General features: G+C 37.9%; 7 protein-coding genes across 8 annotated transcripts; 4 read left to right on the top strand and 3 right to left on the bottom strand.

Annotated features, from left to right (window-relative positions):
* Positions 1-1,293: 1,293 nt before the first annotated feature.
* On the top strand, positions 1,294-5,452 carry LOC145898284 (uncharacterized). Its single transcript, XM_082986716.1, has 3 exons — positions 1,294-2,152; positions 4,382-4,539; positions 5,336-5,452. The coding sequence occupies exons 1-3, from the start codon at positions 1,294-1,296 to the stop codon at positions 5,450-5,452; spliced, it is 1,134 nt and encodes a 377-aa protein (XP_082842842.1).
* Positions 5,453-7,234: 1,782 nt separating this feature from the next.
* On the top strand, positions 7,235-9,383 carry LOC145899073 (uncharacterized). Its single transcript, XM_082987785.1, has 3 exons — positions 7,235-7,339; positions 8,266-8,484; positions 8,723-9,383. The coding sequence occupies exons 1-3, from the start codon at positions 7,279-7,281 to the stop codon at positions 8,992-8,994; spliced, it is 552 nt and encodes a 183-aa protein (XP_082843911.1). The 5' UTR covers positions 7,235-7,278; the 3' UTR covers positions 8,995-9,383.
* A 427-nt stretch (positions 9,384-9,810) lies between these two features.
* LOC145899297 (uncharacterized) lies at positions 9,811-11,984 on the bottom strand. 2 transcript variants are annotated; one of them, XM_082988035.1, is made up of 5 exons: positions 11,844-11,984; positions 11,249-11,404; positions 11,053-11,120; positions 10,912-10,991; positions 9,811-10,057 (listed from the first exon to the last, which is right to left on the bottom strand). In XM_082988035.1, the coding sequence occupies exons 1-5, from the start codon at positions 11,874-11,876 to the stop codon at positions 10,038-10,040; spliced, it is 357 nt and encodes a 118-aa protein (XP_082844161.1). In that variant the 5' UTR covers positions 11,877-11,984; the 3' UTR covers positions 9,811-10,037. The 2 variants fall into 2 exon arrangements, with proteins under 2 accessions (XP_082844161.1, XP_082844160.1); XM_082988034.1 differs by lacking the exon at positions 9,811-10,057 and adding an exon at positions 10,190-10,663.
* Positions 11,985-15,494: 3,510 nt separating this feature from the next.
* On the bottom strand, positions 15,495-17,732 carry LOC145899169 (uncharacterized). Its single transcript, XM_082987896.1, has 5 exons — positions 17,643-17,732; positions 17,146-17,301; positions 17,011-17,078; positions 16,865-16,950; positions 15,495-16,673 (listed from the first exon to the last, which is right to left on the bottom strand). The coding sequence occupies exons 1-5, from the start codon at positions 17,646-17,648 to the stop codon at positions 16,435-16,437; spliced, it is 555 nt and encodes a 184-aa protein (XP_082844022.1). The 5' UTR covers positions 17,649-17,732; the 3' UTR covers positions 15,495-16,434.
* Positions 17,733-17,945: 213 nt separating this feature from the next.
* Positions 17,946-18,581, top strand: LOC145897365 (cyclin-dependent kinases regulatory subunit-like). The gene is made up of 3 exons (XM_082985620.1): positions 17,946-18,010; positions 18,228-18,355; positions 18,532-18,581. The coding sequence occupies exons 1-3, from the start codon at positions 17,946-17,948 to the stop codon at positions 18,579-18,581; spliced, it is 243 nt and encodes an 80-aa protein (XP_082841746.1).
* LOC145897364 (PIH1 domain-containing protein 2-like) lies at positions 18,546-20,040 on the bottom strand. Its single transcript, XM_082985619.1, has 6 exons — positions 19,833-20,040; positions 19,578-19,695; positions 19,400-19,527; positions 19,004-19,292; positions 18,824-18,951; positions 18,546-18,770 (listed from the first exon to the last, which is right to left on the bottom strand). The coding sequence occupies exons 1-6, from the start codon at positions 20,004-20,006 to the stop codon at positions 18,636-18,638; spliced, it is 972 nt and encodes a 323-aa protein (XP_082841745.1). The 5' UTR covers positions 20,007-20,040; the 3' UTR covers positions 18,546-18,635.
* Positions 20,041-20,591: 551 nt separating this feature from the next.
* On the top strand, positions 20,592-22,339 carry LOC145899019 (transmembrane protein 17B-like). Its single transcript, XM_082987729.1, has 3 exons — positions 20,592-20,800; positions 21,388-21,605; positions 21,912-22,339. Exons 1-3 carry the CDS (start codon positions 20,677-20,679, stop codon positions 22,221-22,223), a joined length of 654 nt encoding a protein of 217 aa, XP_082843855.1. The 5' UTR covers positions 20,592-20,676; the 3' UTR covers positions 22,224-22,339.
* The last annotated feature ends 2,020 nt before the right edge of the window (positions 22,340-24,359 follow it).

The raw sequence follows: 24,359 nt of genomic DNA, 5'->3' as shown, positions 1-24,359 counted from the left end.
AGTAAATAAATTGATTGGAATAATGTATTAATTTCCCCATGCCATAAATGGTGAAGATAGTTTGCAAGGCTGTAAAACGCACACCAGTATATCGTAATACTCGATCTATTTGAATAGTTTGTGGTTTTCTGTTGACATTTGCACACGTCCCCGTGAAAAAAACAAACAGAATCATCAAAAATGGTTGTGAAATTTTCAACTTAATCAACTTGCACAACCATAGCAGACAGGTTTAATATTTTTTTATGTGGTTTTGTGCATGCCGAAAATTACCACACTATAATGTAACATGACCGTTATTTATTAATTGCACAAAACAGTTTTCCGAAATAGAGATTTGCGTATAATCCACGCTTGGAACTGTCCTGTAATTGGAAAATGACGCAGAATTTCCCCATATAACAATAGTAAGAGAGCGGAGAAGCAAGTTAGCCATTGCCAGCGACAGTGACAAATCAATCGGACGCTAAAAAGCAACAAGTGCAATTTCCCGATCTCGAATAGCAAACAATACCTTTGCCGGGCATCTCCCGCGGGGCGAGGCCTTCCGACCCTGCGCCATATTGCTTTAACGGCGCGAGGAAAAAGTGGCCTGGTAGCCGAGGAGGTAGATAAAGAGAAGTCGGCGGCGTGTTAGTGTCACTTATGCTTGTGCCAGAGCCAAAACCATCGGTCAATTAGCCCGACAGAGCGTGTGCTGCTAATTAAGTAATTGCAAAGCGGTCTTCTTTTGTTGTTCGCGGTTTAAAAGAGGGGCGCGGAAAGTTGTGCAGGGTTATTGCGGAGAGCTTGATTGCCAGATAGAGCTGGAATATTGTACAGGAAGCGATGAGGTTGAGAATTTGCTTAGGCATTTAAAAAAAAAACGTTGAGAAACATGAAAGAACGATACGATTTCAGAGAATATGTGTTGAACCAAGTTGATAATCAGCAATTGAAAGAAAGTTGGCGCTCTTTTTCGTATATATGTATATACATGTTTTCGAGTCAAAATTTGCTAAGATACTTGTGAGTATAATCGTCAGTAGCATCAAAAAAAGAGCAATGGGATTTTGCCCATGAGATTATCGCGCAAATTTCAATCTAAAATTAACAATAATTCTTTGGTGATCGGAAAGATCCCTTCCGCCATATTGGTAAAATCTTGCGAGTGTGAGTGTAAAAAAAACGAATACGTTATGCTGTTGTACCTTTTATTTCATCGTCACGTTGAAGTTGTCACAAATTTTATCAATATTTTAATTTTTTAATTTCACGCAGAATTACTAAGTTTCAAAACACCTATCTGGCATGATGCTGAGCACAACCAACAATCCCTTCGTCGACATACTGACGTCACGCTTACGTCAAAAAGATGACGTCACCGATCCGACTGTGCAACAGGAATCAAGATACAGTTCCCCGTCGCAGATGAAGCATCCCTACACATCAGATTCCGACTTGGACGCGAAATCAACTAGAATGTCCGGGTCGCCACAGTCAGATTTCTCTCCTCCGCGCCACGCTGGCGCTATGGAAACCGACGCTTTCTGCCACCAAGCTACTATGCGCAAAACGTCGGTTGAAGCGAAACCCGCGTCCAAGCCGAAATTCTCGATCGAAGCTCTTTTGAGAAAAGACGACACGAAATCATCGAAACATCCAAACGAATTCTCGTCCAGTCACGCCATCCTGCAGCACAGCAACCGACTCTCAGCATCCGGAGGAGACCACGATAAAATACAACGACCGATTCCTATGTACTCCTCCACATCACCAGGTTCTTTCCTCCATCCATTTTCCAGCACAAACTCTATGAAAGATCTTCCGGAACAATATTCTTCGACTTCACCTTCGTTGTCGTCTCCTCTTCAATCCCCATCCGAGTCCCATTCCCCTGCATCCCAGTCTTCCATTCCCAACCACGAAGAAGGGAATCTTCCCGCCGTTTTTTATTCCCCTCCTGACTTTCAAAGCGCGGGAGAAGCGTTTCTTCCGACGGGAGCTCTTCCCCATCACCTCCACGGAGGACATCTCGGTTTTCCCTTGTTAGGAGGAAGATTTCCTCAAGTTCCTCTTCCTTCTCCTTATGGGATGAATCCCTTCCGACCCCAGTTCCCCCTGTCATGGATGCACAACGAGGCCATGCTGAGGAGCCTCACAGAATATGCAGGTAATATATTTTGTTGTTTTATTTCGTCTTTCCGTTGTTTTCATATTTAAGGATAAAATTTCCAGTGACAATTTATGCAAAAAAGCTTGGAATGTAAGCAACGCATGAAAGCTTCAATTTAACCGTGGGGCATTCTGGTGTAAATTTATTCTCCAATTCAAACTAGTTTTACGTTTTTGACCGCACAAAAAAATGCAACTTTAATCGAAACGATATCCTGAAAAAATCAAATTCAGCTTCATGAGAAATCGATTACCAGAAACTATCGTCCGATTCTGGCCGTTGCGTTAAAAGCGACATATGCCACACTGTAAGACGATACCATGTTGCTAATGTAATTTTGTGAAGATCAAGCAAAGTTTCTAGCTGAGAATGACATTAGAAATAGGTCGCACTGTGTCAACCGCGTTCCGTGTTGATTGTTCGCTGCATTTGATCATTTAATGACACCCGCAAGTTCGGAGACGCAGCAAGCTGGGTGTGACGTAATAATAGCACAGACGCTTTACACCTACGCGATTTATTGGTTTGCGCGATAATCGGTTTGACAAATTAGTGGCGAATTTTTTCCATTCGAACGACCGACAAAATCGAAATTATTTTATGTCAGAATTTGTCGTTTGAACAAATATAGTTACTGCAAGATATATTTATATGCAATAAGGAACGTCATAAAAACGTTTGAAATATTTCAGTGCACCGCGTAACAAAACTGCGCCACCTAACGTTGAATATGTATAAGTAAATATAACCCAGAGACAAAGGCAATCGAAGGTGGTTGCGGGATTTTTCCCGATGTGGGAAATGGAGTGGAAAATTGTTGAAATTAGGCGTTGAATTGATAATGTTGTCGGTTTATCGAAGCATACGCGATTTTATCGGGTAACGCGCGATTTTGTTCGAATAATCGATGGAATTATTTACTAAACGCTTGTTCACACCTTGCTACACCTACGGGCGACATGCGGAAGGTGTAAAAAGATAAATATTTTTGACGCAATCTGGATAATTGTACGCCGGGAATACGATTTTTCATGATTAGCGGGGACCTTATGTCGACCAGTGAGGACTCACGCTGTTTATGCGAGTCAGATTCGAATCATTAACAACAATGTCCGGGATGGGGAGGCTTCCTAAGACCCGAAAAAAACCTTGCAATAACTTTTTCCACATCAGTTAGATTTTTCTACTGTTTTGGCGCAAATCGTGAATCCGGTTCGTAATCCTGCAGTTTTCGGAACAACCTGCAGAGGTTGTCGCCGCTCCCTCCCACAAAATGGGAAGAGGTCGTTCTAAAAATGGCGAACGACCTTCGTGGGGACCATAATTGAGACGGAAGACCAAACGCTTTGCTTTTGATACAAATAAATGGGTCGAATAAATTTTCCATAAATATCGCAGAAAAACGCGGGCCAAGGTTCGCATGGTCGCCATTTATAAAAAAAAAGCACAAACCGAGCCGAGCGTGTTAAAAATCTCCAAAAACATAGATTTTCGATTTGGCGTTATCATATCCTATTTGCATAAACAAAATTATATGGGATTCCTGGCAAATCCGTATATGGGATTCTTTTTTCTAACATAAGGACAGCTTGTTGGCACGAGGACGCGTGAAGGACAACACATGGGCAAGCGGACAAAGTCAATGAACCGTTATTGATTTAACTGGGGGCATTACACTCTTAACACTACCGGTCTATATACCACCTCGCCGCCTCTTGTCAATCAAAGGCGATATAAGGGAACAATCTCGCTACCTGTATTTAAACATAAAGGTTTTAAGGGTTGTAGACCCGCTTTATGGAAACCACTCAAGTGCACAAGAACGAAAGTCGTTTTGATCACAAGAAGAGCTCCTCAGAAATTGTTGTTTTTGTTTGAACATAAAACGCACACATGTAATAAAACAGGAACGGATCGCGCAAATGGAGTAGGCCATATTTAATTGCGGTCAACAGCAACTGATAACTGTTGTATTTTCGGCCCAAATGTAATAAACAATAAAAACCCTTGAAATATCCAGATTACATCGGTTAGATAAGAAATATTCTGTTTCATTTGTGTGGAGAGGTATCCAATTGATTAAATTTTGCAGTTGATATTCTAAATATTGAACCCACGTGCCCAACTCCAATAAAACAAACGATTTAAACTAAAAATGCTTGTTTGGTGAAAACGAAACTTGCCGAAATAAATAAATCTTTTAACTATTTTTTAATTCGCCGCTAGGTGGCCACCCCGGTCTTCTCAGCAAGTCCCGACGCCCGCGAACCGCGTTTACGTCACAACAACTTCTGGAACTTGAGCGACAATTCAAGCTCAACAAGTACCTTTCCAGGCCGAAACGGTTCGAAGTTGCCACGACGCTACAACTCACAGAAACCCAGGTAAGAGCACGAGTGTTGTTGGTTCGAACCCCGGGGAAGGAGCATGTGGTACTCAATTATTAGACGTAGTTTATGGTCACTGAACTGCCAAAATCCTTCCAACAAATTGAAATAAAAACCGAAACGTGACAGACGAGAAGCATGTGGAAACCGAGCAGTCGTAAACCGCTTGACATTCTCTTGCAACAAAGAGCATCTCCATTATATCGTTGAGAATTCGCCGAAATCTCGGGCGATATTGATTATCAGGGATATAAACATCCCACATCAGGCTTAAATGATGCAGAAGACCATTACCCACCGCCTAGTTGTCTTATCTGGAATTGACGATAAATCTCCTCATCGGTTTTATTAGCGTTTACAACTGATTGGGTTTTCAAGATATATATCAATTTATCGTACAGAGATGCTGCCTCTAAATTTGTTTTGTGGGGTGTGTATTTGTTTATCAAGCGGTAAAATTGTGGCAAATAATGCCGTCTGCTGTGGCCGCCCTTTAAAATCTGACATATTGTGTCGCTCAGATAGGAAAAAAATCGCTACGTCATCCGTTTCAACACGTTCAAACGAATGTAATCGTACTTAACAGTTTCAAAATTGCCAATGTCGTTTAAACAACCAAGCAGCCAAATCTTTCAGTAAATTACCCACTTTAATACACAATTAAAACCAAACCGTCAACTCGATTTTGAAACAATTCCAGTCATTTTTGAAAATTCACAATAAATCCTTCCGATATCCGCTTTCTGGAGTCATTCTTTAAAACATCGCAATTTAAAACAACATTTTGTTCCAGGTGAAGATTTGGTTCCAAAACAGAAGAATGAAATGGAAGAGGAGCAAAAAATCCCGATCTTCCACATCAAACGCCACCACAACGTCCTCTTCCGCTCCTCCAACCTCGCAGGAATAAAAAACTATTTTACCGCTCAACAGCGCCGCGTAGCGGATTGTGTGACGTCGCGATGTATTGTTGCGACATTCGATTTCTTTGCATACACAAAGGCCGTAAAGTCAAAAGAAGGCGTACACTATCATGTGATTATTTCAGTGACGTCACAGCACAACTCGTTGTGACGTCATAATTCAATTTGGTATTTAGTCACGACTGAATTCGTTGTGATTTTGTGTTGTAGTTTTCTTCACCTATTGGCTGCTTGATTCGCGCTTGTTCGCTTTTCCGAGGTAAACTGTCGCCTGTTCACTGTTTGTTGTCATTGAGTTCAAGTTTTGTATAAAGGACTTCACGCTTATTTCCTATCGTTGCGCTCCGCTTTTGCTTTAAATAAAATTCTTCGAAATCTTTAAAATTTAGTTGGAAAAAGTGGTTAATCGGATCGTAATGATTTCCATGGAATCCGCAGCCCATGTGTTACAGCATGCAAATTTCGCCCTCCTATGCCTTTATTGTACAACCATGGTGAACGAAAGAAGTTAAATCAAAATTTCAAACAAAAAAACAAATTACCACGTGGTAGAATCACACGTTTATTACCTCAAAATTGAGAAACAATTTTTTTTTTCTTATTTATGTCAGGATGCTTTTGAATTGATTCTGGGAATCGTTTCCCATTCTGTTGTGTATGTCAGGGGGCCATTTATAGGAAAATAACTTTTAAAAATAACTTAGTCAATAACGTTAATATAAATTTGCTCGGCAACAAAGTTCAAAACAGACCAATGTTTAGTTGATTTCCTGGATACATTGGCAATACGTAAATCGTTACATGTACGCATGCGATTTGGACGTGGATGTGACAAACTGTACAATTTAACTGTACGGTTTCATCTTCAAACACATTGCCACAGTTGCACTCAGAATGTAATTTAAATTTTGCTGTTATTCTCAAATATGTCAAGGAGGATTTTATTTATACCGACTTTCCGCCACCATGTGGCGGGGGTCTTGAATCAATACCGTCATGAACATTATAATTTCGTTTGTGTTCTATTTCTATGTTATGTAATGATCCATATCGGAGGTTCCAACTCTTCCAACCGTATAATAAATTAGAAATAAACACAACCGTAGACATGCAAATATCTCCAATGTTGTTTGAAGCGCCAAAATTAAATGCTAAATTGACAACAACGCACCTGTATTCAAATTTAACAACATAAGGCAGTACGTTGCTTGCTAATACGCTGAACGCGAAGTACAAGCTTATGGGCTCACAGTAGGTTCATGTCGGCGTGTAGGGTTTGACGTTTTAACAAGCCTGAGTACAACATGCTTTTTTGTCACAACACCGAAACCTACTCGGACAAAACCCATTGTTTTGTTAGTGTTTGTATTATGTACATGTTGCTTCGAAACCAGGGGCGCAAAGTTGAATTTTGTAAACAACAAATACCAGGAACAAATGGTGGTACACGGAAAATGAAATTCGCGAAAGTGAACAGAACGTACGTAAAGTACCGGTTGTGACAATCGACACGTTCTAAACTTTCAAATACACGACTGTTACGTGATAAACGCACAGGAAGAAAGTGGGTGCTATTTTGAAAACGACGGAAGAGGTCACATCATTTTTCAAACTCGTTTGTGCAGTAGCGCCTGCACCCAACACGCTGGACGCGTGACGTGAACAAAGAACCAATGACGTCAGACACTGAACAGCGCATCCTTCGAGTCACAACAATGCGTTAAGGCTGCTCTATTTTAGTATCGAATTTTCGCATAAATGATGTTGCGTTCGGCTGAAGGAGGTTAGACGTATTTTGGCGCCCAGAGACGCAATGTGGAAGCATCTAAAAAGCAACATGACGAATAGAGCAATCATCCTACTCTATCTGACAGGTAAATTTCAAAACTAATTGTTTTAGGGCTGCTGCAATGTTTTTGCTTGTTAGTTGTGTAACATATGGCGGATACAAAACTTGTACTCACGTTTTGTCGTACAGGCGAGTTAGTTGCAAGTAAAATCATTGAAAGTTTGTCTGGTCGCAAGTGCCGTAGACCCTGTGAAACACAGCATTGAAATCATTGCTGTATAATTTGTAACGTGAAAACTTTAGCATGCTTTTAATGATGCACTGATGCTGCCAGTGACAAAAAGGAGAAATGCATATTACCGTGTAGGTTAAGCAAAGGTTTTGCGCTGTTTTCATTTCAACACATACACGTTGATCGTTTGGTGACGAATTAGAAAAAAAAGTTACGTTAGAATTGCATTTTTTATACTTATCGCGTGAGGAACCGCTTTGTTCTGTGACGAAACACAGTTTTTCCCGCCCTTAAACCAAGCTTGCAAGCACGGCTGAAACTATTGCTGGGGACAATAACAATAGGATGTAGCGACCTCATATTCAAACTATTCACATAATGTCGTGACCGATACAAACAATAGAGGTATCTGTGCTACCGAGCAAGGTGACTCAGCAGACAATATAGGAGACACATATAGGCAATCATGTGCCACATTAGATGAAATGCCGCTCGGTTATAGAAAAGCATTTCATTGTTCGTTAAAGCACAAAGAAAAATCTATAAGTTAGGATAAAGTTGTCAGTAAAATATAATGAATTCCAGATGCAAGGAAATATTTAATTAAGAAACAATTGGCCTGGATTATTAGCATAAGCTTTATACATCACAATATTTGAATAAAGTTATGCAATTCAGTTATACCATGTGGCCCTTTTAGTTAAGTTTAGGATATTCATTCTTAAATGTATTATTGGATTATTGCGTAAGACATGCCATTGTGGTTATATTGTCTGTAGGAATTCTATTCAGCTGCGGCAATTGCGACTGCGGGGCCACAACGCGAACGGGTTGGACGGACAAGTGGTTGTATTCTGTTTTTCGAACCATCTTTGAGTTTGATGAAAGATGTACCTGGACCCTAAAACCACCCAGCAACGCAACAGATATTCTTTTGGTTGTAAAAATACAACGAGTCGATCATTTTAAGGAAGGTGACGTCATTCGAATGCCGGACGGTAAGAATTTTATATGAATTGGAAAAATTACGTTCACGTCTATATTAAACATAACAATGCAGCATGTTAAGTTGTAAAGTTTAAGACGTGTGTTAAGTTGGAATAAATTATGCCAAGGTGCACATTAAACTTTTTGCATGCTGCAAAGTTTAAGTCTTCTTACGCTTAACTTCCAACAACAAGACACATCCATGCGTAGAAATTGTTTTGTCAAAATTTTACCTGATTATGTCTTTAGGTGAGCGTTTGAATGCCAATGACATAACAGCCAACTCACTGACAGCGTGGAGCGCCACCTACCGGCATAAGGACGCTCCGACGACAAGGTCGTGTCATAGAAACAACAAGGACTTGCCAACACCGACCGATGTGAAAATAAGCCGAAGTTGGCCGCCAAAAATTAACACTGAAACAAGCGATTTGGATTTGGTAATTTCCTACTCGTTTACGTATTGCGACGAATACAGATCAGTTACCGTCCGCTCTGCGTGGCCATCCGAGACATTTTAAACACCAACCGAGACCGAAGGCTCAGTCCCCTCTAACTTTTACATGTCATGTCAACAAAATGTCAAGACGACGCACCCGAGAAATGTTGACCTTTCAAAATATTTATATAAGCGTTGACCATATAGCTGGAATCGAATTTGCTTGCGTCGCAAGGCAATATTTGACAACCTCTGACTGCATTAGTTCATTTTTTATTTTCAAAACGTCGAGCAAGAGGTCTCAACAACAGTATTGTTATCATAGAGTTTTGCAAATGACCACTGTACTATGGTTGCATTTGAATATGAAACGTGTCATTCGCTACTTATTGTTTGTTTTCTATACATGGTGCTTGCTGGTGTGCGTTTGTTTTTGTTTCGTCTAAAAAAAATAAAAGAACACAGACTTTTGCGCAGAAATAGTGAGTACAAGTAACATGCAACGCACAGCATGTGCAGACATACGGTATACAGTGATTCACAGCACAAACTGAAATATAAAAAATCCTTCGTCAATGCGTCCGTATCAAAGAAAAATGCGTTACGTGCAAAGCAGTGTCGCCGCGGTCTCGCACACAAAAATGCTGTGAACAGGGCGATTAGACTAAATCAGCACATGCGCTTAAAAGGGAGTCCGTTAGTTTCCATGAAGCCGAAAACCAAAAAGGTCAACAAGAAATGAGTCTATTTTAGGCAAAATGCGGGCTCGCAATCTGGTTTCCATTGAGGTCCTTCCTCATTTCCAAGGACCGGCCCTGGCTGTGATACATTATTACACCCATCTGGGTGACACATTACATTTCTTTTGACGAGTTTTTCTACGAGACAATATTAGAAGAAGAAACAACGAGGAAAACAAGGGAATCGTGACAGGAGTTGCCCAAAAATATTATTCTCATCTCACAATAAAGATCAGACTTGCTCGTATGGTGGCGTGACGTTTGAAGTTGATGCAATCAGTGCAGAGCAAAGTTATCCCTGTGGGGTGATCAACTGAACATCACGTGATTGTGGGGAATGATTGTGTGTCAACTTCAATGAAAGCACGAAATTTGATGTACAGTTTTATTGCATCATGGTGATTGCTAAAAAGTTGCAAAAAAATTCCACACTTTTAGCCAATTGCTAAAAAGTTACAAAAAATTCCACACTTAGACAAACTGATCAAGTTGTGTATTTGTCTTACAATAGTAAACAAAACTTGAAACACAGGATCACTGCAACTATGGACAAGAAACAAATGGAACACAACAAACCAATCAACAGAAGTGCAATGGTCATGCAGTTGCAATATTTTGGTTAATATCACCAATCAACATACAAAACGGTTTAACGAAACAAATATACAAAATGCATTCAAATAATATCATTTGAAAAAATTGCTGTGGTTGTTACTGTATTGTCCCAATAATGTTACAAAGAAAAGAGTCCTCTTTTAAAATGTTCTGAGAACAATCATTAGGAAATGGCTTTTTGGTGAACAGTGCGTAAATGCCTTGCAAGGTTATATTTGTTTGAAAATGTAGATTTGCAAATTTTGCAGATGTTGTTTTCTCTGTGAAATTTTGAACAATGTTTGAGAAGAGAAGCTTTCGTTCGATATCGGAAATTACAACTGGGACAGCAGTGATTTGTTTGCAATTCCTCTTCAGGTTTTGTTGAGATCACTTTCTTTCCTTTGCTCTTGCATTCTGAGACATCGCATTTTTGCAAGTCAGTTGTGCAATTTGCATGTGTTTTAAACCCATTGACTTACATTGTTTGCAGACAAGTATACAGAGTTTAAAAAAAAAGCTAACCACACACTTCCATAACCTTAATCACCATCACTCCACAAAAACTCACTTGCAGTAATAAAACCAAACTGTTATAAAACAAATTTGTCACATGCCTCATTCAAAATGTTAAAAAAACACCACAAAAACAATCTTTTTCAAACCTTCAACAGATGAATTTCTTAATTTTCGCTTTGTAGCTTTCTCAGAAACATTCTGTTTCAAGTGAGTTGGGAAAAGAGAACTAAAAAAAAACATATTTATTATTATTGTTAAGTTGCCATGAAAAGAAAAGTTTTTTTTACCTGTTTTGTTTTGTTTGTATGGCATGGGCATGCCTGCTATACTTCTCTGCAAGAAATGGCACTTTATCCTAAAAAAAACAGAAAAAATTCATAGCTGATGCTGCCAGGCATATTTATTACTTCTTTCCGGAAATTCTGTCTTGTAATAAAACAAAAAAAGTTGTGTTGCAAACATAATGTTTTGTTCTATATGTACCAGTTTATTATGCTTTATTAATTCCTCCACCATTTCTTGCTCTGAAACAGAGCCATAATCATTTCCATTGAACCACGTCCATCTTGATGAGTCATATTGCGATGACGTAAGTTGATTTAATTTTTCTTGACCAAAATCAAAGATGAGGGCATTATTCTGTGAATAAGCATAAAGAGATAGAATAAATCTTTGGCTCACCACTACCTCAAACATGCTCTGCACACAACTGAAACCTTCCATACCATATACAATGGGTTGGGAAGCATTGAGAAACACAGACCAAAATATAAAGATAACAAGGGGAAAGGTTATAATGAAGTAAAATACATTTATCTTAAATATCTGGAAAGAAATTATGATTGTGGTACACAACTACACATACTACCTTAGACATGTAATTATATTTTTAGTATATTTAATTTAAATATATGCTTCTTGGAGAAACAACTTTTCACATTACGTTCGTGGTCTTGTGTATGATAGCAGTGATATAAACGATGTTTAACCAGAAAATAAATTTTGAAAACGCTAAGAAGGCCCACACAATCTAAAGCAAAAACAGACCAATGAGGTCTTTAATATAATAAAATCTTACCTTTTTCCTATGCTTGGTTTTCATCGTTGACATGGCCGATCATCAAGTTTGTTTTGGATTTAGTAAATTTGCTTTTCGCGGGAATTTTATTTGCTGGAGCGAAATCGTTGCGCTTCAGTTAATCACAGTTTTTGTACTTTTTCACAGTTTGTCCGGATCAGAGACTACAAAAGCAGAGACTGAACACTGCGCACGTACCAACGACACAAATAAACTTATTGCTCTGTCAATACACAACGTATGAAGTTATAACTTTGCAAACGTGTTAAACATAATAAACTTGATTTAAAAAAATCAGATATAAAATTAATCTTATTCTTTTTTTTAAAAAAGGTGTTTTGAGAAAATATTAAGATTGGTTCCGCTTGAATGCACCTAATAACTTCGCGGCAGTTTCAATGAAAATGCATGAGAAAAAGTTGTGTACTAGAACGTTTTTTCGTATTCGCGTGATTTGCAGCCTTTTAAATGTAGTGAGAGTTGGTACTAGAATACTTCTGCAAACATATTACAACAAAATATCTGTCGTCAGGCAGATATAATGGCAGTGGTAGCGATTGCATGCGACACATTTTTGTCACAACGAAGACTGAATTGTGCCGAAAATTCATACCAGTCATGATAATTAGTAGTCTCTGTCCGGATTTTAGCCGAATTCGGATAAAATTGAGGGGGAAATCATTTCTAAATTATTCTCCTAATAAACGCTTTTCATTAAACCAAAATTTGAATTTCCGATGACAATTTACTGTAACATCGTTATCACTCGAATGACTACGAACGTCAACATCCGATATGGCCTAGTACAACTCATCACGACATTTTTCATCATCGTGCGTCTCTAACTTTATGGTTTAATCGGAGCTGTGATCATTTTTTTTTCACAATTAGACTTACTGATCAATTCGTGTATTTGGTTTACAATAGTACAAAATAGTTGAAACACAGGATCACTGCAACTATGGACAAGAAACGAATGAAACACAAAATCATCAATCAGAATATAAAACGGTTCAGCAAAACAACTATACAAAATGCATTCAAGCATTATAATTTGAGTAAATTGGTGTGGTTGTTACTGTATTATCCCAATAATGTTACAGAGAAAAGAGTCCTCTATTAAAATTCCACGAGAACAATTGTTTGGAAATGGTTATTTTTTGGTGAACAGTGCGTAAATGCCTTGCAAGGTTATATTTGTTTGAAAATGTTGATTTACAAATTTTGCAGATATCTTAGTTGTTTTTTTCTGTGAAATTTTGATAAATGTATGTTAAGAGAAGCTTTCGTTCGATATGGCACATTACAAAAGGGACAGCAGTGATTTGTTTGCAATTCCTCTTCAGGTTGTGTTGAGATCACTTTCTTTCTCTTGCTCTTGGGTTCTGAGACATTAAGTTTTTTGCACATCAGTTGTGCAATTTACACATGCTTTACACCTATTTACAAACAATGTTTGCAAAGTATATATAGTTAAAAAAGGTTTGCTAACCAAAGTACACAAGTTAATCACCATCACTCCACAAAAATGCTGGCAATAAAAAATTCACCATTAGACAAAAATATTGGAAAACAAAAATGTCAACAAAAAACACACCATAAAAACAATCTTTTTCAAACCTTCAACAGAAGAATTTTTTAATTTTCGCTTTGTAGCTTTCTCAGGAACATTCTGTTTCCAGTCAGTTGGGGAAAGAGAACTAAAAGAAACATTTGTGTAAGCTGCAGACAGATGGCCACTGTTTCGACCTAAAACGTCTTATCAAGAAACATATTTATTATTATTGTTAAGTTTCCATGAAAAGAAAAGTTTTTTTTACCTGTTTTGTTTTGTTTGTATGGCATGGGCATGCCTGCTATACTTCTCTGCAAGAGATGGCACTTTATCCTAAAAAAAAACAGAAAAAATTCATAGCTAATGCTGCCAGGCATATTTATTACTTCTTTCCGGAAATTCTGTCTTGTAATAAAACAAAAAACGTTGTATTGCATGATTTAAACATAATGTTTTGTTCTATATGTACCAGTTTATTATGCTTTATTAATTCCTCCACCATTTCTTGCTCTGAAACAGAGCCATAATCATTTCCATTAAACCACGTCCATCTTGATGAATCATGTTGTTCATCCCATTTTTCTTCACCAAAATTAAGAATGAGCGAAGGACTCTGTTCACAAAAAAGTTTGGTAATAGCCTACATATCAAATAACTAAAATGTAAAAGACTTCAAAGATGAGGGCATTATTCTGTGAATAAGCATAAAGAGAGCCTAGAATAAATCTTTGGCTCACCACTACCTCAAACATGCTCTGCACACAACTGAAACCTTGCATACCATGTAATTATATTTTTAGTATATTTAATTTAAATATATGCTTCTTGGAGAAACAACTTTTTACATTACGTTTGTTGTCTTGTGTATGGCAGCAGTGACACAAACGATGTTTAACCAGTAAATAAATTTTGCACAAACGCTAAGAAGGCCCACACAATCTAAAGCAAAAAACACGACACTGACAAACGGCAAAAATAGACCAATGAGGTCTTAAATATAATGAAATCTTACCTTTTTTCTATGCTTGGTTTTCATCGTTGACATGACCGATCATCAAGTTTGTTTTGGATTTAGTAGATTTGCTTTTGGCGGGAATTTTATTTGCTGGAGCGAAATCGATGCGCTTCAGTTAATCACAGTTTTTGTACTTGGTTTGTCCGGATTTTAGCCGAATTCGGACGAAATCAAAGAATACTAAAACAGTATTCTATGATGAAATTAAGGGGGAGAAATTAAGCAATTCTAAATTATTGAATTGTTCCCCTGATAAAAGTTTTTCAATTAAACCAATAATTGAATTTCCAATGCAGTTTACTGTAACATCGTTATCACTCGAACGTTGTGGCAACATGCATGTTTTCCCTGACCTAATTCTGACCACGCCGCAAGTTTCCTGAAATTCAACGCTGGAACAAGGACGTCAACATCCGATATGGCCTTGTGCAACCATCACCACGTTTTTCATCATCGTGCGCCTCTAACTTTACGGTTTAATCGGGGCTGTGGTCATTTCTACTGTCATTGCTCGTCTTTGCTTCTATTTTGTGCTAAAATGATTTGCCAAAGAATCTTTGCACAGATTTAAGCAACGACCGGGAGCGGATACACGAGGGGCGTTCGTTTTATAGAGTAATTTGTTGTTGATTTACCGATATGTTACGGGACGTATTACAATTTCAGGTTTGGTAATATTTGGTTCCGGGATCTATTGTCAGTTAAACGAAATAATTAGCACTGAAACGTTTTCAATAAACCCTGTAGCAGGAACAATTCAATTGTTGGCAACACAGGATGACTTATACAGTCCGTACCTCGTGCGAAAAGCACAATCTGAACCTGCTTCATAAATCTGCAGCTTTAGCAGCTTGGAGGAATTTTACCTAAGCCTGGCGGTTTTTGTCAAAGCCACAAGCGTAAGACTCTCCAATAGGAATTGACTGGCTGTAGATATTAGGCGGCTGCCTGTCTGAGCGAGTTCTCCAAACCTTGCTTAGCATTCCAAAACAACATGGACAGTTACAACTCTGAGTAATGTAATCAGACAAACCCGAAAGTCGGCAACAATCTGGCGATTAGTAACACTTCGATTCATCAAACAGTAGCATCCAATAGCGTATCACGGAATAGCACGAGTTGGAATAGATTGAATAGGAGAAAGAGGTACAGCCCCGGTCTGAGGGCATGATTGGTTGAAAACTGGTCGCGCATGGTCGACACCGGAAAGTGTTTACAAAATGTCGTAACTGGGGTTTTTGGCAGCGATACATACATGAATGGCGCTAACAATACTTAATTATGTCCGCTGCACTTCCCCAAACAGAGAAAATCCTATAATTTTTAAATGATCTTCCCAACCTTTTATTGCATAATAATGAAGGGACAAAATGGTATCACAGTTACAATTGTTCATAAAATGTTGGCACTTCCACAATTTCAACACTATACCTAAAAATGGGGCCTTGTACTTCCAAAAAAGTTTCCCACAGTTTAATACACAAAAAATGTAACATTCCTGAATTTTGCATTGTAATGACTTGTTTATAGTAAAGTACAGGGATCCAACGGGCTCCACATTTGATCTAACCACGTCCCACATTCCGTAGGACTGTCCCTAACAATACCCAAACAGTGCAAACTTAAAATGCAAAAACATCACAAACAGGACAAGCACACACACTGACACCAGCAATGAGGAGGTACCGTACAGATGCACTGTGAATGAACTTAAACCAGTAACTTACCAAAGCAAAATACAATGGTTCTACAAAACTGATAGCTCATTAAATGTGGGTATGTAGCAGCTCTTAACCCGAAGCTTTAACTACTATGATCAATTTTTGTTTGATGTTCTTCTCTTGCTAGATCTTTTTAACATACGATGCATAAAAAAATGATGTTAGTTATAAGGAAACAGCAAATAGTGTATTATGATGATACAAGACAAGGTTTTGTGAAACAGAATACAGTAAGGTACCATTTGATGCTAAATTTAAAAACAAATGGCTTGGGTTGCCCCTTCTCATCAAATTCTGCTTCTATTTCGGCAGATGAGGAACCGTGCGAAGGTGTCGATAAAGGTGGTGGCTATTTGAAAAGGCCGCTTTGCACAACTTGCACACATTTTTCCCATCTTCTTTGTGGAATGTTTTAAAATGAGTGTTAAGATCAATATTGCTTTCATGTGTAGAACTACAAATGGGGCAGAAGTACACTTGTTCGTAAGGTTTATTCTCAACTTTTGTTCCAATCTGCTTCAATCGCTTGCTCTTGCGTTCTGTGACAGTGCAAAAGTGTTTTTTCTTCGGCAAGATTTTGTGCATTTTTTGCTTCTCTACTTAATCAGAACAATTCGACAATAAACCTATTAAAATACTGAATACAAAAGATTATCCTCAAACAGAAGAAAATAAATTGCAAACCTAAAGTAAACAAGTCAAAGCATTATTAAAACATAGTTTAAGAGACCTTCCACTGATGAACTTCTTAAACTTCGTTTTGGGGCTTTTGCAGGTTCATTCTGTTTTGCATCAGACAGTTTGTCAGGTTGAGAACTAAAAAAATACATGATATGGTTTACAGGTAACCTTATAATAAAAGCATAACTTTTTTACCGAATCTGTTTATTCCGTATGATGTCAACGTCGTTTTTATACTTTTCAGCAAGAAATGGCACTTTATCCTGGACAAAACAAAATGTTATGTTGTATCATTTAAGCATTAATGCATGTTATGTTCTGCATATGTACCAGTTTATTATGCTTTATTAATTCCTCCACCATTTCTTGCTCTGAAACAGAGCCATAATCTTTTCCATTAAACCACGTCCATCTTGATGAATCATGTTGCGATGAGGTAAGTTCATCCCATTTTTCTTCACCAAAATTGAGAATCAGCAAAGGATTCTGTTCACAAAAAAGTTTGGTATAGGCTACATATTAAATAACTAAAATGTAAAAGACTTGAATTTGTACTATTAAGCTATTATGGAACACTACTAACGGATTTTCTCATAATTCTTGTTGCCAACAGTATAAGCCAGTATTTTTATTCTCAGAATTGAAAAACTATTATATTTTGATATTTTCAATGTTAAAACAGCTATTTTCAAAATTTACTCCAGGTGTGGTTAAAACAACATAAAATTATTGACACCTGAGCTGTACCGACAAAAATGCAAACTCAAGCAAAACAGCACACGTTACAGGGATTATCCGAAGAGGTTTGATAATTAAAATAAGCTTACTTTCATTCTTCGTGTAAATCCAAAAGCTTGAACGATTTTATTTGACTAATTGACTGGAATAATTTAGTTTTCGCGGGAACCATGTTTTGCTACAGCAAGTTCGATACGCTCGAGTTGTTTCAAGTTTCGCGCAAACATACGACAAAAAAAGCGCAACAGCAAAAAATATTCAAACAGTTTGCAGCAAGTGATTCCGACAAGTATTGCAATTTGTAAAATATGGAAAATGGTTGTTGCACAGTATTAGACAACGGCAAGTTACTGAGCGAAGCAGAGGAGAGCTTGAGAACCTTGCAAACTCAAATGCAAAAGTTGCAGAAAGAAATAATTTATTCCGCGAGATATTTCGACGAGTATTATGATTACAGGTTGATTAAATTTTCTCGGCATGTAACGTAAAAACCTAATTAATTGGAACTGAAAATTAGCGTAGTGCAGAACGTAGCCTGCATAGAAATTGTTATTTGGCAGTTGAATGAAGTAATTGAGGATTAGCTTTATGGAATATGTCAGAAAGTACTCTTGCGAGTTCCACAAATTAAAGGTCCTTGCAATAAATTAAACACCTAAATTTTGCTGCTTCAGGCACGTTTTTCTGCCTCCGGCATTAGCTAGATTGGTTCCAGGAACCCACCTAATGACAGAAAGTGAGTGGAGAAATTTGGGTGTGCAGCAATCGATTGGCTGGGAGCATTACATGATACACAATCCTGGTAAACCGATGAAACAATGCATGATTTTTTATTTGTGTGTTTGCCTTCACTTTGCTGACAATATGTTTTAACATCATCAAATGCATGTTTTTTGTTCATGCTTAAATGTTTTTGTTTGTTGTTCACTAATATAACCAGAACACAGTTTAAAATAAAATCATGTTTTTATTGTACAGAACCACATATACTTCTTTTTCGAAGACAAAACACAATGATGGAAATGTAAAACAGAATAAATGGGGGTACATTTCACCCACTGACTCTTTTTACACAATTGTGGTCAAGACGTTGGCATTCTTATTGTTAATTGTTTTGTCTTTTTGCTAAATTTTGCCCTTGATGCTTCATCATTAATTGATTGTGGTAGTTTGACATTTAATGCATACTTGTCAGGTACTTTCAATTCAATAATGTCCTGTTCAGAAAAAACCTGGTAACAAATATGTTTGCAAACTATCTTTTTTTTACCTTTGATATAAGAAGATCACAATCTGAGGTTGTATTGACCAGTGGCAGATTTATAGTTAGTAATATCTCAGGTTCATTTCCTTCAGCTATTTCTTTCAAGGTGTATTCTGGTGTTGCCAGTTTTTCCTCTACAACATGTTTTTACTCTTTGAGGTAATATAAATACAATTCAAATCTTACCAATTTCTTCGATTAATTTGGAATTTGGTTTCTCTGTTTTATCAATAAAAGATTTTAACAAATCTGGTTCAGTTGTTTTTGTTTGATCTGTTTCCACATTCAAGTTTAGGTTTTTAAGCAATTTTTCTGGTGAGGACAACAGGTCACTTGGATTTTTGGATGCTATATTCATCAGCTCAGCTTCAGAAAATTCACTGTTTGGGTTTTTAATAAACAAAGCTCTGGGGTTGGCTGGCAAATCACCCTTGTAGATTGATTTACAAATCTTGCAGTTCTTTAAAAGATTCAACTGAAAAAGGTATGCATATTGTAACAACAATAATGACTAATTTCCGCTTGAATTGGGTTTGTCGCATGGCTTTAATATTATTATCTTTTGTGTATGAAATAACTTACTTTTAATTGTTTTGTTATAAGATCTATAATCAAATTAATAAGCTCATGTTTGTCAAAGTTGTTTTTCAGAATTTCATCAAGAACTTTGTCATTTGCTGCCACTGGAACTGTGATATGTCTTTGATGATCTTCAAAAGATTTAGTTTTAGTTTGGGTAAAGAAAAGTTTTTTCTACTACCTTTGGTTGCTGAATATTTCCGTAGAAAACCACACATCAGTTTCAATGCGTCTGAGTCATTTTCAGGATATGGAATCCGCTTCCAAGCACACAAGTTGACGTAAACATCATCATTTCCCTAAACATTGGAATTCACATTAAAAATGTAGGTTGGTGTCTTCAGTGGAAAAAACAACAAAACAGGCAAAAAATTATTGTTAATCATATCACTCAAAAGTTGAAATATTAACGTCGAAATAAATAGGCTACGCCTACCTCTGTTTTTACGTAGAAACATAATCTTGGTTCAGGTGGGGCCATGAACACCTCCCTTTCTTTCATCTGCTGTTCAACAAACTTCTTGTAACCCTCTGGGTCATTTTCGGCGAGGTCATCAAGTCGATCCCAAATGTACTTCGCTTGTTGTTGCATATCCTTGACGTCCATCATGTATATTTGTTTAATTTTTACAATTGCATCGTCAAAACCGTCAACCGCTACATTTAAACTGAAAGCCAAGCAGCCTTTCGGGTTATTTCCCCAAACTTGACGAAAAATAAATGGATTTTCAGATATGATTTTTGTTGCTGACCTGACTACGCTTTGACTTGAAATAATTTTTTTAAAAATCTGATGCTAAAATTGCACATAAACTTTACGATTATAATTTTAAATTATTTAGAAAAGATAAAATCTCAGGAGTGAATTTCGTTAGCGTACAAAGTTTAACAAACATATGTTTTGTCGAAAACAAATGCCAACAACAAACCAACCCGCCGGGCGAATTTTTATCAATCTTGTGCCGGACAAGTACATAGAAATGTAAATACTTTTGGCACAAACAGCTTGAAATACGCATAACTCATATTACTGGGGGAAAACCCCGCGGTTCCTCCAGCTTAAACAATTCTAGTTTATTTTTTTGTTTAACGAAGCATTATGAAATGTTCTGAATATAAAGACCCTACAAAATATGATTATACGGAACTACTATTTACATTTTATCGTTAGCTTTTTCAGATTATCATTAAAATACTGAATTTTGTTATGTGTTTATTTTTGTTTACAACTGGTGTTTAGAAGCTTCAAACTTACACTAGTTAAATCAAGACGGCTGAACATGGCTAACAAACCGACCACGTCGCAATTATTTTCCCCACAAGTGAGACAAGTGCTCACAAATTTATCCAGCAAGATCTTCTGGCAAGAACCTTCCTACACACAAATGGATGATGACTTACCAGGTGTGTTTGGGTCAAATGTTGTTTAGTGAATCTTTACAGATTTTCTGAACTAAGTCAGGTGTACATTGTCTTTAGCAAATAACAGTAGCTCTAAATAACATGTAGCTATTCTATGATTTTTTAAATGAAAATGTTCTTAAGAAAAGTAAGACTTTAGTGAAATTTTGTTTTTGCCTGCCAACAAATTACTAAGTTCACTGCGAAGGAAACTTATTAAACATAAGGGTCTTAGTTTTCAGTGTGGTCATATATAATATTTTAGTGTTTTCAGAAAAAGAAAAATGCATTTAATAGTAATGTATTTAGAATGCTTTTGGTTAAACTTTGAGGGTTAAAGATAAAAAAAGAAATGTAGTTTATCTATTAGGCAATTAACGTAAATGTGTTTTTGAAAAGCACACAAAGCACTAGCTTTAAAAACAGGATCAGCCTGACTTAAAGCTATGGCTTTGTGTGCGTATTGACATTATAGAAGGTACAGTGATAGCCAGGCCCACATCTGCAGCCTATATTGAGATTCCAATTTTTTAATATTTTATATCTTAGATAAAATTATTTTAACATACAAATGACATTGTGTGTTGCAGCCAATGAAATTGTTACCAATCTTCCCCTGCAAATGTCCATGTACTTCAACGTCTTCTTCTTTCCCTTTTGGCTCACATCAGAAGCCCTGATGTTGAACATTAAGTATACTTACATTGACGATACCTACAAAGTGTTGCTTATTGCTGTCTTGATCATTTTCTCTGCTATTGAAGTCATTCGACTCTACTTGGGGTATGTCGGAAATTTGCATGAAAAGGTAAATATTTTATCCTGATGTTATATAAGATTTGTTAACACCAGATGAAGTCTCGTCGCATGTCAGACAAAACATCGAAAAATACAGCACGTATATTTTATGCCAGGAGAGTAGAACATTTTAAATTGCAATATGCCTGGCAGCAACAGGAGTTTCATGATATATAAGTTGTTTGATTTTGGTAATTTTAGTTTATGTACATAATTCTGTAAAGATAATAAAAGCTACTGATAATTCTGTGATGTTTTTTGTTAGAAACAAACATCACACACTTGCGTTGCAAATAATAAAATTTTGTTTTTCCAGGTACCAGAGATTGCCGGATTTTTACTTTTTACCATTCTCCCTCAATTTCCTTTGCTCCTCTTTCTCCTTCTCAACGACAACATGATAATCATGCCACTTGAGCGAGCTGTCAACACAATTCTCCTATTCCTGTATCTTTGTGAAATTTTATTTGGGTCTCTGACAGCCAAAGCCATGGTGAGACAACAAACCACAAAACTTCACTTACAGCAGTTCGTCGATCTCGAACAAATCCCACCACAAGGGGGCAACTATGATGTCTATGTTAACCCAAATGTATCTCCAGTGCGGCGGAATACTTCACGAGCATGAAGCAAAACTTCTGGCGTCCAAGTTGTGAACTGTTGGGTTACTTCAGTGCTTGATGCAGCGAACTTCTTTTAGTAATGTTGTGTTTTTAGTATTTTCATAATAAACATGTGTATTTTGTAGGAATTACTGTGTCCTGGTATCGAACCCTATGTCATACAATAGACAAAAATCGGCGACAAAATATAAAACACAAAAACTTTGGCCGCAAGATGTCGCTGCTGTATCAGTCTTCTTTACCAGTTTGACACCTGGGTTGGCAAAATCGGGCGATCAATATATATGGGTGAAAACCTGCTACTATTTTGTGAAATTGAATTTGGCGCTGTGATCTAAAATGTAGTGGCGGCTGATTATTCCTCCCGAGCCGTTTAAGCAAAAATCTTACATACATTTGTATGGTTATTTGGGGTTAAGATCCCCTTTCTGTGACAGACTCGAAAGACAACAGAGGATTTCTTACCATGCAAGCAAACGTATCTTTCCACTTGGAGGTAAAGCTTTTTTTATTGTCCAACGTTGCTGGTAAACATGAAGTCATAGGAACTTTGCTTCGGCTTGGACTTCTCACGTGTTAAGATGCCCGCCTTATTTCACCTGCCGTGAAGTTCACGACGTTCGCAATCTCTTCGCCGATCGCGACAAACAATCTGCCGCGACGCCACCCCATTATCAAGACCTTGCACGCCTCCCGGGCGCCAAAAGCATTATGAGCAATCTGATCGAAGCTTCCTAACCAGGATTATCTGCGACCTCGGTCACTGTATCACGTGCATTCAGCCATGCGCGTCGGTCACGCACCGGCGGAGATTTTTTTCAATGCATTCGTTGGTTTGGATGGAAATCGGTTGAGATTCGTTATTCAGTGGCGAGGTTCGTGACAGCCTGAGACACGAGAAGGCACTTAAAGTGTAGCGGAACGTTAATGTGCATTATTAAACGAGTCCATGCAGCAGCGCAATTTCACGGCTGGCGGCGCTGCGACCAACACAAAAGCCCCCTTTCTTCTTCGCATACCGGTCAGTTTCTCAAAACTTCCGACGCCAGGCTGTGGCCGTGGATCCAAATGTGACAACGGTTAACTGCACCTTGTCATGCACGATTCGTCGACAAAGCAACTACAACAACAACAGTTTGTCAGTAAAACTAATAAATCCAATAAATTCTAGATCGTGATTCATTTCCACTTGCAAACCACCACCAAGCACAAATGTTCAATTAAATAATTGCTCCATAATTTCGTCCAATCATTTTATCAGCGGATCGCCGACATTTTCCAAGTGTACGGTCGGAATTGCTTCACCAAACCGTACGCCGTGTTCGAATCCCAATCAACATTTCTGTGGTAATACAAATCTCAAGTTAAGCATGATCCCTAAGAAAGCTGGTGCGGCCGCCGCGGTATATTTTCATTGTCGGGACGCAGAAATTTTGGCGTCATGCGGATCTTCGCAAAACAGTGGATGCCTTTCATTCCATTGAAGGTTCCCTTGCTTCAGTAATTCAAAAAAATGAAAGGCCATCACGTGAGCACGCTGTTAAAGGTTAAATGCAAATTGACATTTCGTTAAATTCTTGTGTAGCAACGTTGCTTGCACTTTAACATCATATTGCACATGCTTCACTGAATTCACTTCATTCCGCAATTACAAGAGAACAAATTTTTAGTTTCCTAATTCGGTGCAAGCAAAAGCGAATAATCCTATAACCATTTCGTCACACAACAATCCCCACAAAGTCGCCTGCCGTCTGTTTTCCTGCTTAAAGCACGCAGGACCCAAGGTCGTATAACGGTTGAGCAAAGCAACTTTACGAGGCAGGAGACGGCGCGCGAGCGTCTCCCGAACTTGTTTGTTCGCTCACAATCGATGATAATCGGGTTTGCCCAGACCTTTGGTCGCCAGTACCTCGGCTCGTAGGCCTCCACGTTTATCGGCCACGGTATCAAGAGTTCCACAAACTCCTGCTCTGAAATGAACGTTTACCAACTGCCGTCGACGCTCTCTTACGCAGGAGGAAAGAGAGGAATTCCGATAATTTTTTTGTGGAACTTTCGTCGTGAAAACAAGGTTTACGGCCTTTGCTCGGACAAACACAGCTTTGTGGGAAGAAAGGAATTTTCTTGGCCGCAAAATACTT

The sequence above is a fragment of the Ascidia mentula genome, chromosome 4, assembly GCF_947561715.1.
Source record: "Ascidia mentula chromosome 4, kaAscMent1.1, whole genome shotgun sequence".
In the NCBI taxonomy this organism is placed as follows: Eukaryota; Metazoa; Chordata; class Ascidiacea; order Phlebobranchia; family Ascidiidae; genus Ascidia; species Ascidia mentula.
The sequence above is the reverse complement of the archived record's forward strand: the minus strand, read 5'-3'. Positions and strand labels throughout refer to the sequence as shown.